The sequence below is a fragment of the Panthera onca genome, chromosome D4 (assembly GCF_046562875.1).
Source record: "Panthera onca isolate mPanOnc1 chromosome D4, mPanOnc1 haplotype 2, whole genome shotgun sequence".
In the NCBI taxonomy this organism is placed as follows: Eukaryota; Metazoa; Chordata; class Mammalia; order Carnivora; family Felidae; genus Panthera; species Panthera onca.
The window spans coordinates 30,020,291-30,034,482 of record NC_138351.1 but is presented as its reverse complement, the minus strand read 5'-3'; the positions used below and the strand labels follow the sequence as shown (position 1 = coordinate 30,034,482).

Below are 14,192 nucleotides of genomic sequence, written 5' to 3'. Positions count from 1 at the left end.
CAATTTGGGTCTGTTATGAATAATGCTGCAGTGAACATTCTGCTAGTGTTCATAAACACTTAACAAGCTTGGAGTGTTCTTTGAGGGAGAGTTTGTAATTTGTGGATTTTTGTATGATTATGATTTACTGAGAGAGATGTGTGAAAATTCCCAGTATGAATGGAATACTTTATTTTTATAGTTACATCAATTTCTGTGTTATATTTTGAGCTTTATAGTTTGTTTTATATTTCCATATTACTGGAGCATACAAATTTACAATTGTTTAATCTTCCTGGTGAATTGAACACTTTATCATTATGAAGTGACCCTCTTTACCTCTGGTAATTCTTTTTGCCCCAAAGTGTATTTGAATTGATATTGTTTTTTTATTTGATTCCTTTGGTTAGGTTTGTATGTTGTTGTTGTTGTTGTTGTTGTTTTCCTATTTTCCTTTTAGCCTCTCTGAATCACTATATTCTTATGTTTTAGATGTGTGTTTTATAACATGTAGTTGTTTCTTTTTTTAATTCAAAACTGATATCGTTGTCTATAATGGCCCAGTTATGGAAACAGCCCAAGTGCCCATCAATTGATGAATGGATAAAGAAGATGTGATACACACACACACGCACGCACGCACACACACGCACATGCACACACTGGAATATTACTCAGCCATGAAAAAGAATGAACTCTTGCCATTTGCAGGCTAGAGAGTATTATGCTAAGCAAAATAAGTCAGAGAAAGATAAATACCATATGATTTCACTCATATGTGGAATCTCAGAAACAAAACAAATGAGCAAAGGGGAAAAAAACAGAGACACAGACTGAGAAACATACTCTTAACTACAGGGAACAAACGGATGGTTACTAGAGGGGAGGTGGGTTGAGGATGGGTTAAATAGGTGACATGATTAAGGAGTACACTTATGCTGAGCACCAGCTGATGTACAGAAGTGTTGAATCACTGTATTGGACACCTGAAACTAATTATTTCCCTGTATGTTAACTGACTGGAATTTAAATAAAATCTTAAATAAAATAAAAAAAAATAAAAAATAAATAAAAAATAAATTTAAAAAGTGAAAAACCTGATAATCTTTGGGATGTACTTGGGAATTTAAGTCATTGGCATATTGTATAATTACTGATATATTTTAGTTTAAATCAACCATCTTACTGTGCACTTTTTTTAAATTCTTTTTAAAGTTTATTTACTTATTTTTTCAGAGAACACGTGAGTGGGGAGGGGCAGAGACAAAGTGAGAGAGAGAATCCCAAACAGGCTCTGCACAGACAGTCCCAGTGTGGGTCTCTAACCCACCAACTGTGAGATCATGACCTGAGCCAAAATCAGGAGTCAGATGCTTAACCAACTGAGCCACCCAGGCACCCCTGTGGTTTTTTAAATCTTGTCCATTCTGTATTCCTTTTTCTCTCCAATCTTGCCATTTTTTTACTATAAATTTTTCTCCTTTGATAATTTGGAAATTATATACTACCTGTTGATATTCTATTAGTGGATATCCTAGAAATTATAGTATGCATACTTGAATTATTTAGCACTTTTATCTTCCTTTTCCTGGAAAATGCAGGGACTTTAGAACTCTGACTCTATTTTTCTCCAAGTATGCTATTGCTTTTATATATTTTAATTTCTGTATATATTTAAAAACCCCAATGACACTATTCTTATTTTATATCATAAATGTTAATTTAAATTTTTTCATGTATCTACCATTTTTGTTGTTTTTCATTTGTTCTTATGCCTGCAGAATTCTGTCTGGGATCATTTTCCATTTTCCTGAAGAGCATCCTTTAGTTAGATTAGGCTTACTGGCATCAAACTCTCTCAATGTGTCAAAAGATTTTATTTCACTTTATCTTGAAGAATATTTTAGTTAGGTATAGTATTCTAGGTTGGCCATTTTTTTTCCCCTTTGTATTGAAGGTATGTTTTCTGGCCATCTTGCTGTATTTTTATGTATCTTACCCATTCTTCTGTGTTTTCCATTGTTTTTACTTTCCATGTGAATTCTGGGTAGTTTCTTCTGATGTATCTTCCAAGTCCATTAATTCTATTTCCAATTGGGTCTGATCAGCTATTAAACCCATGTGTTGAATTCTTTTTTTAAAGTTTATTCATCTATTTTTAAGAGAAAGAGTGAGCGGGAGAGGGGCAGAGAGAGGGAAAGAGAGAATCCCAAGCAGGCTCCATGCTGTCAGTGTGGAACCTGATGTGGAGCTCAAACCCATGAACCATGAGATCATGACCTGAGCTGAAATCAAGAGTCAGTCGCTTAACCGACCAAGCCACCCAGGCGCCTCTTCATCTGTTGAATTCTTAATTTCAGTTCCTTTTTTCTTTTCTTCCAGTTTTAGAACTTCTACTGTATTCTTTGTTTTGTTTTGTTATCCTCCATTGGGGTTCTTTCTTGAGTGTTCTTTTCTTCCTGTGTGCTTGATTGTCTTTCATTATATAATTTTTGTTGTATTTGAAACATTATTTTTGGGGGGCACCTGGGTGGCTCAGTGGGTTATGCATCTGACTCTTGGTTTCAGCTCAGGTCATGATCTCAAGGTTTTGTGGGTTTGAGCCCCGCATAGGACTCTGTGCTGGCAGTATGGAGCCTGCTTGAGATTCTCTGTCTCCTCTCTCTCTGACGCTCCCCCACATCTGCCATTTCTGTCTCTCAAAACAAGTAAATAAAACTTGAAAAATTATTTTTAGAAATAGTTAGAAATAGTTAGAAACCTTGAAGTTATTTTCCTTCAGAGAGGATTTTTGTTTGCATCTTCCAGGCACCTGGCAGCAGACCTAGAAACCAGGGACCACCTTAGTTTAGCTTTAGTTTCATAGTTAGACTGTAGTATACGCAGGTTGGTTCATTTCTGGTTTCACCTATTCTCCCAGGGTGTACCCTCATAGGCACCAACTCTAAGTGTGGGGTGGTTTACTAGGACCTCACTTTGGTAGGCCTGGGCTCCTACTTTTACTTTCTGGCAAGGCTGCAAAAAAAGCTTTTTAACTTTTGCCTTTAACCACCTCTTCAGGATCAGAAATGCCTTCCTAGGCCTGTATAACCCCATGTGTCAAGATCTTTCTCAAATAATTTAACACTGTCTTTCTGATTCTTTGTTGATCTTTAAAAATTTTTTTAAAATGTTTATTAATTTTTGAGAGAGAGAGAGATGCAGAATCTGAAGCAGGCTCCAGGCTGTGAGTTGTCAGCATAGAGCCCGACGTGGAGCTTGAACTCATGAATTGTGAGATTATGACCTGAGCCGAAGTCAGATGCTTAACTGACTGAGCCACCTAGGTGCCTCTTGATGATTTTTTTATTACACTTCCATACTTCATGTAACCATATAAAATAGTGTTCATCAGGAAGGTTGGTTTCAATTACAGAGTCTACCGTTATCTGAAGTAGAACTGAAATTGGATGCAATTTTACTAAGTATGTTTACACTTAAATATATTCTGTACTTTTGTTTACCTCACCCATCCTGGTTAATCAAGAAAACTTACATAGACTTTTACTTCCAGCTTTTTAGAGTGGCTAGAAGAACCAGATAAAACATTTTTTGAAGCCATGGGAAAACTGCAGAGATGCCCAGTACTCAAGGGGTTAAGACCCTGGCAGTGAAGGGAAGTGCAGAGCACTGAGTAGACATTCTTTAGCAGCTTTTCACCCTTAGGGCAATTTGCCATTTCTGGAGAAGCTAGGGGAGACCCAAGAACTTGCAAGAGGGCCTATGCTACTGAGTCAGTGAAGTTAGCAACTCTTTTGGCAGTTTCACGGGGTTGGGCAGACATACATTGGATTTCCATAGGAAAAGATTGTTATTCCTACTACCTACAACTGTAAGGGTTCTATACATCTAGAAATATCATAAAAATAAGCCAATGGATAAAATTAGAAAATCACTATTTTTCAACCCCTAATGCATCTAAAATGATCATCAGTGGATCCTAAGACCATTCAGGAAAGAGTTGATAGTGAAAGGAAAGTATAATGGATGGATTAGGTTGACAGTACCTGAAACAGCTGATCTGTTTAATTCAAAGGACACACCACTACAAATGAAGTATTCTTGGAAAAAGATTGACCCTGAATCTAAAAAAACCTCTAAATTGTGCTCTCAGTTTGTACGCAGTATAGGGGAGAGCAAAACAAGCTAACACCACAGGAATGCAATCAGCCAAATACACAAGTATGAAACGTTCTATTAGTCAATACAATGGATTCTATTAGCCTTTTCGATTGCTTGGTTTTTTTTTCAGGGGATAAATGATATGAAAAGATTAAAAAATAAAAGAGGGGCAATTGTTACAGATTAAGGGAGACTTATTTTTACATTATTTTGTTACAGATTAAAGGAGAAATATCAATACTGGCCATATGTAATGTGTGGATCTTGTTTGGATTGTAATATAAACAGCCCATTATGAAGGAAAATTTTAAAGAAATTTGAACATAGATGGGCCATTGGATGATATTTATTGTGTTTATTTGGCTGGATTTATTAGGTGTGAAAGAGTGTACTCGGGTTTCTTTTTTTTTTTAAATCCTTAGAAAAAAGAGAAATCAAAGTATTTTGGATAAAGTGGTGTGATGTCTGTGATGTGCTTTAAAATGGAAATTTTTTATAATTGTTTGGACTAGTTAATGGATACACAGGAGTTCATTTGGCTGTTTTGTCTACTTTTTTGGTAAATTTAAAAATACTCATTAAATAGTTATGAGAAAGAAACATCATAAACAAAATTCGCTTATAACATAGCCTGTGCTTTAAGTGAGACCATCATAAGCTGTTCTCTCTATTGGGTAAAAGTCTGCTGTGTATGAGTGGTGTCAGAAAAAGAGACAAACTTCATTTTATTTGCACAGCATTCTTTCCTGTTAGTCTTATCTGTTAGACCTGTGTGGACACCTTGATCCATAGTCTCAGACTGTATGGAAAGGAAGAAGGAAAAGGAAGAAGCAAAAGTAGGGTGAGCTCATATTGAAGGAACAGGAAAAGGGTGCTAGGTGGGCAAAAACCACAGAACTCCACTACCTTTCACTTGTTGGTTACTCAGTACACTCAGACCTACTGCTTTCTACACAAAGAATTTTTAAAACACTTCCAACTAACATAATTTAGCTTTTCCTTCGAAAAGGGAGATAATCTGAAGTAATGCCTGGTTGATGCTTCTGACTTCAGGTCCAGGAATTCTGGATAATGTCAGTGCCTCTTCCTATCTCTGTTATAGTCTGTCAATTATAGACTTTGGAAAATTTATCTACTAATGATATACTCTCTAGGTTCACTAGTAGGAGAGGGAAAAATGAAAGGGAAGGGAATTTAAAAAACAGTATATGACACAGAAAGCAAGACATACAGATAGCATTCAAAAACCTCACTTGTGCATTTTGCCCAAGCAGGCATAATTTGCACATTATGATGGAGTGCTGCTGGGCACACCCGGCTTTGTGGCTTGAGCGATCAGTCCAAGTCACTGAGGCCTGCTGTAGGCTCTTCACAGAATCCAGATCTTCACACACACTTGAGGCAGCATTGGATCTGCTGGGTCATATGTGCTTAGTGGCAGAGCGCTTCAGCATGGACCAGCTGTACAGTGATTCTTGCTCTGGGCCCTTCCCATATTTTCTCATTGCCTGACAAGTAGGTAAAAGCAGATAAACAGTCTAAAGCCCAGACAGTTTATGTTCAGAATCCCAAATATATCAGCCAAATGTTTTGCCTCTTAGCAGGTGTGAGGTATAGCAATTATTCACTTTCTTTTTTGTTTGCTCGTGGTTACAATTTTGAGTCAGTAATTAGTATACATAGAATTAAATTGAAAAGGTGCAAAAAGGTGTATGGCAAAACCCAAGTTTCTTTTCTGCACCTGTCTTTCAGCTACCCAGGTCTCCACATCGGAGGCAACCACTGGCACTAGTCTGTTGTTTATCATTATTTTAAAGGGCATATCCTGACTTGGCACGGACCATTGGATCACAGGAGACTTCCTGAAATGGCAGGCCCTGTATGTTTATGGGATTTATATCCCACCATCTGGAATACATGTAAGGTACCTATGTCTCCTTAGTTTCCAGGTTCTGTTAGCAGCTAACTTCACTGTGGTAGACCAGTGTAGTAACACCGTGTCCTGAGTTGATACCTCCAAGGGAGGTAAAAGTGAACTGCTTTCTCATATCTTCTGGTTATCTTTATGGAGAAATACATTTACTGCCAGCTTCATAACTGCATTCTAGGTGACTAGGGTGGTTTTAATTTGATCCAGTTGGGATCCATATCTGAAAGTGCAGTTTGAGCTGGAGTCACCATTTGAGTATGTTTATGATAGCCTAATATCGTTGACTAAGACTCACTGGTCCCTTGGTTGGAGAAGTGGGGTTTTCTGCAAATCACCAGACATTGTTTTTTGATAATCCAGTGGCTTTCGCTTGGGTTCACTTTATACTAGAAGAGTATAATGAGGTAGTGGCCCTGATCATAGGCAATACCTCATTGATCTACATTACCTTCTTGTTCCATGGACTTCTGGTTTCCAATACCCTAATATGAACAGAAGTTTCCCTGCCATTTTCCATGATTTGGGCCAGTAACCAGTTCTAAATTCTCCTTCTTTCTTCAAAGTTTTGCTGCCTGCAGCCCACTATCTGGTTTGTATTAGATATTGTATCAGTATATATTAGACGATATTAATTTGTGAGTTTTTTTTTAAATCACAGAAGTCAATGGTGGTTAATTTAAGAAAAAATAAAAAAAAGGATTTTGTGGCAAGCCCCTGGGTAGTGGACAGAATTAAAGAGAGAGCTGAAGGGTGCCTGGCTGGTTCAGTTGGTGGAGCAGGTGACTCTTGATCTCGGGGTCATGAGTTGGAGCCCTCTGTTGGGTGTAGAGATTACTTAAAAATAAAATCTCAAAAAAAAAAAAAAAAAAGAGCTTAAAACTATACCTTGTTAAGGACGTGATGTAGGGTAGCCTTAGGGATCTAGACTAAGAGAGTCTTTGGAATGACTTAGTTCCATCCTTATGTCCATATATTCAAGACTCAGATTCCCAGCACAGAGTCTGGTTTGCCTAACTTGAATCACCGCCTCACCTCTTGGCTGATGCCACAACGTGCCTTGATTAATAGACTCATCAAGACTTGTAGAAGGGAGGAGAGGTTCTTTCCTCAAGGGAAAGAAGGGAGGAGGAATACGCAACCAGCCAATCAACAGATGCCCCATTCCAGAGTGTTCAGATTAGGTCAGCAGCAGTAGGGTTGTCATTGGCCTTTGGGGGAAGACCATTTCTCTTCGTGAGCTGCTGTCCCAGAGTATTGCAGTATGTTCAGCATCCCTGGCTTCTAGGCACTAAATGTCAGCAGCACCCCCACTGCTAGCCTTCACAATCAGGGCACCACTTGTTTCCCAGCTATCACCATCTCCCCACTAGACATGCTGTGGAACAGCCCATCAGGACCACTGCACTACATGATCTCTAAAACTGTTTGCATTTAAAACAATCAGATGCATCCCCATTGCTAGGCAAAATGTTGTTTGTAATTTGGCTATAATAAAATAATGTTTGTTTCCTGTCACCTCTACCAAAAAGGTCTTCAGTTTAGTGCCCCCAAATATCTAAACAGACCTGCATCTAGAACTGTATGAAATATATAAGAAATTCATTAATTTGTTTCTTCAGTTTATTTCTTTGATTAAGGGCACAGACTTTAGAGCCAGATTCTCTAAATTCAAATCCCACAACCTGTAGCTCTGCTATTTACTAGCAGTTACTTCCTTTGGGCTTTTACATAATCTTACTTTGAGCAATTACATAATCTCTCTGTGCCTCTGTAAAATGAGGACAATAATAGTACCCATTTCATAGGGTTGCTATGAGGATTAACATAGCTAATGTGCATAAAGCATTTAATATATTGTCAAGAGCATAGTAAGTGTATGTATGTAAAAGCTATTACTATATTTATAAAATGGGATATTAGTAATTAAGTTTCCCATAGATATGCCTTTAAAATTTTTTTTCTGGGGAAGTTATCTTTTAAAAAGTTAATTGCTCTATCTGGAAAAGCATTTTGTTATTTTGTTATAGCAGTTTAGAACTATACTTTGAAAAATATCAGTGAATTATTCATTTCTTTACTCAGTATTTATTGTTTGCCAGGCATGTGTTAAATCTTTTTTTTTTTTGTAAGTTTGTTTATTTTGAGGTGGTTGGGGGGGGGGGGTGAGGGAGAGAAGAGGGAGAAGGGAGAGAAGATCCCAATCAGGCTCTGAGCTGGATTCGAGGCTTGAACTCATGAACTGTGAGATCATGACTAGAGCTGAAACTAAGAGTTGGACGCTTAATTGACTGAGCCACCCAGGTGCCCCAGGCCCATGTTAAATTCTAAGAGACAGGGAGTTTATATACTGGTGGAAGAAGCAGTAACTAAATGAGCAAATAAATGTCCAGGATAATTACTGATGTGATAAGAGCTGTGGAGGAATCAACAGAAAACCCCGGAAACAGGGAAGGATTCCCTGTGTTGGTGGAACAGAGGAGAGGCCTGGACTGGACAGTGAGCAGCAGAGGAGAGGCAGCATGGGAAATGGGAGGGTGTGGGCCATGTTTTTGCAGGACTTTAGAGACTCCAACAAGGAGCTGGGGTCTTTTCTACAGGGAGTTGGGATTTCTTTCAAGGAGCTATTGAAGTTGGGGTGGGAAGGTTTTAAGCAGGAGCGTGCTGGGTCTGATTTCCTTTTGGGAAAGTTGGTTTTGTTGACTGTAGACAATAAATTACAGAGGGCCAGGTGGGACCAGGTAGAAGCCTCTAGGGAAGAAATGAATGGGGATGGGGATGGGATGGGATATGATAGGATGGCAGCAGTGGAGCTGGAAAGAAGTGGATGAAGCTGAGTGAGATCATGTATTTATTTTGGAGGTAGAATTGACAGGTGTTGATGGCTTAGATCAGGAAGTCAGTGAGAGAAAGGGAGGAATCAGGGAGAAGGCCTAGATTCATGGCTATTATGTGCCGTTTGTCACTATTGCTAAACCTTTTTTTTTTTTTTTACCTCATGGTCCTTTATAAAACTAAATTTTTAGTACCATTTAGTACAATTTTTTTAGTACTTGGTCTCAAATTTTTTGCACTGCAACCAAATTTTATGATCTCTTTAAATTTTTTTGCTTTCTTATTTAGTAATGAAACTCCCTTTGTTGATGTTTTTGGCACTTAATTGGGACCATTTTATCTGTTAATTACTGCTGCTGAGAATTTGAACTCACTCACCATTTGCAGAGCTGTCTTTTGAAATCAGAAAACTGAGTATCACCCCTACCCCTAGAAAGTAGGAGAACTTGTAAAAGCCTGCACCTGATGAGAAGCAGCCCTCCCTTCTTTGCCGGGTGTGGTTCTTATAGGTGAGGACGGTGAGGAGCTGGGATGGTGGGGGGGCACCTGCGGTTTCTTTACCTAGCTCTGCCTGAGGTGCCTGCTCACTTCACAACTCCACTCTTCTTTTTAACATGTACTTCCCATGTGGTAGGTCAAGTTTATGAGCTATTTTCTGTCATGTAGGACTAGTACACCTCCTCAATAATTGCATTTTTTCATATTTCACTAAAGTATTTCTTCTCGTGAAAGAATTGAGATCAAGCATAAACACTAGTCTTTAATGAAATAGATTGTTCAAATTGATCCATATGGAATGAATTATTTTACTCTTTTCTAAAAAATGAAGAGAAACTGGGAAGAAATGTCAGTGGACAGTAATGCATAGAGATTTTTTTTTAACACGTAAATGAGAAGCCAGAAATGCATATAAAACATGGGAACTTCAAAAACATTTTTTAGACATAGACTATTATTAACACACATGGATGTTTTTGATTTCCCATTACATTAAAATATCCAAATGAACTTCATGTTCAGAACATTTAAAAATAGCTCTATCTTGAAAAGAAGATATAAAGTATTATCAGCTGTGCTTTTTGTGCATAATTAGCATGTGTCTGTGAAAGTATAATGACTTCTAGTGTAATATCACTCTGATAAAAAATTCAGATGGTAAAAATTGGAGCTACAGCTGGGTGACACATTTTAAAATAATTCAAAGGTGACTCCATAAAATCACGCTACTTTAGTCCCTTGTACTCCCCCTTTCACTTGTCAGTAGAACATGAAGTCACCAATAAAAATCCCTTAAATAATGTTTCATTTTTCCCCTCTCTTATAGATTTGATGTGTGCCCACTGTTTCCTTCAGTGCTTGGCGGGCTGCTGTGAAGATACATCACCTTTTCCCTTTTTCCAAGATGGCTCAAGATTCAGTAGGCTTTTCTTCTGATTACCAATTTTGGATGCAGAAACTTTCATTGTGGGACCAGGCCTCCACTTTGGAAACCCAGAAAGACACCTGCCTTCATCTGCCTCGATTTCAGGAATTCCTGAGGCAGATGTATGAAGTCTTGAAAGAGATGGTAGGTAGTAGACCAAAATAATGAATCTCTACTACATTTCACCAAGCTTGAATGTTATCTAGGGTCAGGAACTTGTAGTATTGACCTGATGGATTAGAAAGACAAATTACCTGTAAGTGATATGGACAGGATGGTTTCCTTATCTCTGATTTCTTATGATTTCAGTCTTTTCTTCTTGATTAATTACATTGTCACATGAGACTTCCTGACCAGTAAAGTTGTTTTTTTTTAAAAAAAAAACAAGACTGTGACAATCGTTGTCAGGTAAGAATTGGGATTCTTTTAAAGACCTTTGCATCTATTAAATATTGAAAAGTTTTCTGAAATGCTTCTTTATGTTGTTCTTTAATGCTGTCCTAGATAAGGTTCTACTAAGAGGTAATAGGTATTAAGATCTCTTCTTATGAATATTTTAAGTGGTCTTTTCTGGTGAATATTAAGATTTTGAGTATCTTCACTATTGTTGTATAATGTATTGTTCAAAATTTGATATATTTTCATTTTGACATGATTTCTCATTTTTACTTCAGTGGATATTTTTATGAATTAACATGCTTTCATATTATGAAAATATTATTTGTTTTACACCTACTTTGTAATTTCAAAATGAGAAGCAAAATTGTCATTTAATGTAAGTGTTCTTGTGTTACGTTTTTCTTCTCTTAATCTAAGAAGCAAGTCAGAAATTTTAAGAATTATTCATGTTGATGATATGAGTTCATATGTCTTTAGCAACTAGAAGGAAAGATATGGTCTGTGTGATCAACCAAAGCTAACTTTTAAAATTGTTTCTCTATAATTCGACTTCTGCAGCTTGGCTTTAAATTGGTCCCAGAAAGTCTAGGGCTGGCCTTGATGCTAAGACAAATGTGAAGAATTTATTGGTACAGCAGCTTACATTTCAGCTTATGTACATGTTACCTCATTTAGGTCTTATTTTTGAACTTTCTTGAGAGGTAAAGAAGTGGGGAGAGGGCCAGTTGTATAACAGCATGTACATTTTTTAATCTTAAGCTGTTTTCTATTTGGTTGATCTTTTTCATCTCAGGTTTTAGGTTGTTGTAGATTAAGTATGATGTCATTAAGCATGTAGCAACTGAAATGGTAATGAACAGAGATATATATCTTTATGCTTGGGCTGCTTTTATTTCTTTTTACAAGTTCCAGAGTTCTTGTCCTCCCAAACCTTCTTTGAAATAGCCCTAGTGAAGCTGAGTTAGGAATCTCTCTTATGTTAGAGTGAAAAACCAGGTTGAAAACATGGGATCATAGAACTATTAATTGCTCACAATATTTTGTTCACTGTTATGCAGTCTTTGTTATTTTTAAACAAATTGACCTTTCCTAAGTATGAGTAAAATAAAGTTAATTTGTATCAAGATTTTACATAAATGTGCTGTACATTTTAGTTTTGGTGATGTGGTTTAAGGATGAAATAAGATGGTTACTTGTTAAATTTTATTTGAATCTCCTACTTTTCCAAAATACATACTAAACATTCAAACTCCCTCAACCTGTAGTGTCAGTTCAACCTTTCTAAGTTGCATATTGTCTTTTTATTGACCAAAACGTAACTTTCTTTTACAGGATTCAAATATGATCATTGAAAGATTTCCCACAATAGGTCAACTGTTGGCAAAAACTTGTTGGAATCCTTTTATTTTAGCATTTGGTAAGAATCCAAAGCCTGTCCTCTCAAAATATAAACTTCTAATGATAATTTTAATCTTTGCATTGTTTAACAAAATACAGAGTTTCAAATTATAAATTTTCTCCTATTTTTTATGAAACAGCTATTCAAATGTATTCATTGTTCCATTAGAAAGATAGCATCCTTTTCTTGTCTATATATGTTTGGATAGATAATCACACACACGCGCACACACACACACACACACACACAGATCTGTAAGAAAATAGGACTCCTTATATTATAGAGTAGACTCTTCGAGATGATTATCATAACTTCATTTTTAATTCAGTATAAAATGGTTATAATAATGAAATAATTTCTTGTTTCACAATTTCACATTAACTTGCACACTACTGTTTTCCATGTGTAAAGTCATTCTTTAATATCTGAATCCTCCTATGGCCCTGACATTATTTAGGGGTAACATTTTGGTTTTACCTAAGGTGAAGAGGAACCTGGGGACACATTGGGGGAGGTGTTCTTTCCCTGACCTCCTGTCTACCTGTCCAGCCTCATTTCCTATATAATCCTCTGCAACCACACCACACACATGGTAGCCAGGTCAAGTTACTAACAGTGCCTTGAAAGCACATGATATCAGGGCCTGCAACATGTGATTCCTTTGTTTGGAGCTCTGTTCTCATCTCCTGTCCTCTTAAACTTTCTTTGAAATAGTCTTGCTTGGGGCTGCTTTAGGAGCTTCTTTAAGTCTCTTCGTAGCTGATAACATCCCCCTTAACCATAAAACTTACTATACTGTTTTGTAATTATTGGTTTGCCTGTCTGATGTCCTGGAAGACTGAATGCCTCTCAAGAGCAGGAACTGTGGTTTTAGTTCTTTTTGTCATCCTAGGGCCTACAACAGGGTGGAGGAGGCACATCTGAAGGTGTACAGTTGAGGTTTATTGCCTTGACTTGGCTAGTTTAATATTTACTTTTCATATTGTTTAAAGTCAAAGACTAATTGCATAATATAATGAGATGAGAATAAAAAAACAAAGTCAGTATTACCCTATGATATTTTAAAGAATTGTACAATTTCTCTTTCCTAGCCTATTATAAATAATTATAAGAAACATGAATTCAGTGGGGAAGAGACAGGGCTGCATTAGGTCCCGGGAGCATATATACATGGATGCACTACACAAACTCACTCACTCTGTCCCAACCCTCATCTGTCCCTCTTCCTCTCCACTTAGTCCTCTTGCTTCCCTTCCCCTTTGAGTGGACGCTTCCTCCCCTACCCTTCCCCAGCTTGTTGAAGTTCTTGATCTAATATGGCCAAGTCATCACTGTATTTGCCCACCAGGGCCATACATACCTGCCCTAAGTTCATATATTTTGACTAGGCCAGTGTTTCTCAAATATCCTTGACCAGAAATACATTTTCTGTACATGTATACATGTATATACGCATACATACATACACACAGACGTGTATACACACACACATTTCATGAAAGGATGCTTGTTTTGATTTTGTGTAGCCACATTCACTATACTATTTTAAAAATAGTCTTCATGACCCCAAATTATTTTTACAACCCCCCGGATGGGTCATGACCAGAAATGTGAAAAACACTGAGCTAGACCAATGATATTAATGGCAGGAGAAAGGAAAAGAAGTTGTTGACTTTCCTCCATTTAAAGGCACCATCCATTGTGAGATACTTCACACATTGAATAGCCACTTTTTAGAAAAATAAATACTACATCCTTTAAGTGTATATGGTGAATGTAGAATACAACTCTAATTCAGAAATGTTAAGATGTGGGAAAGTTTGTGCTATACAATAAAGAAGTGGAATGAGAGGCATTGCTGATGTTGTGCTAGGCACTGTTCTCTGTGGATTGCAGAGTGGATCTGAGTCCTTGATAGTTTTGTGTATTTATTTTGAGACAGAGTGTGAGGTGGGGAGGGGCAGAGAGAGAGAGACAGACAGACAGACACAGAGAATTCCAAGCAGGCTCTGCAGAGTCAGCACAGAGCTGAATGTGGCTCTCGAACTCAGGAAACCATGGGATCATGA

At 37.3% G+C, this 14,192-nt stretch overlaps 1 protein-coding gene across 5 annotated transcripts in view; it reads left to right on the top strand.

Moving 5' to 3' along the window:
* FANCC (FA complementation group C) overlaps positions 1-14,192 on the top strand; it is a 272,673-nt gene that overhangs the window by 86,964 nt on the left and 171,517 nt on the right. For 3 of the 5 annotated variants that reach the window (XM_060609885.2, XM_060609886.2, XM_060609884.2), the window contains 2 exons: positions 10,227-10,469; positions 12,057-12,141. In XM_060609885.2, coding sequence (XP_060465868.2) covers positions 10,305-10,469; positions 12,057-12,141 — 250 coding nt within the window. In that variant the 5' untranslated portion in view covers positions 10,227-10,304. Of the gene's footprint in view, positions 1-5,531; positions 5,656-5,945; positions 6,065-10,226; positions 10,470-12,056; positions 12,142-14,192 lie in introns of those variants that run through there. The other 2 variants (XM_060609888.2, XM_060609887.2) reach the window with 2 other exon arrangements.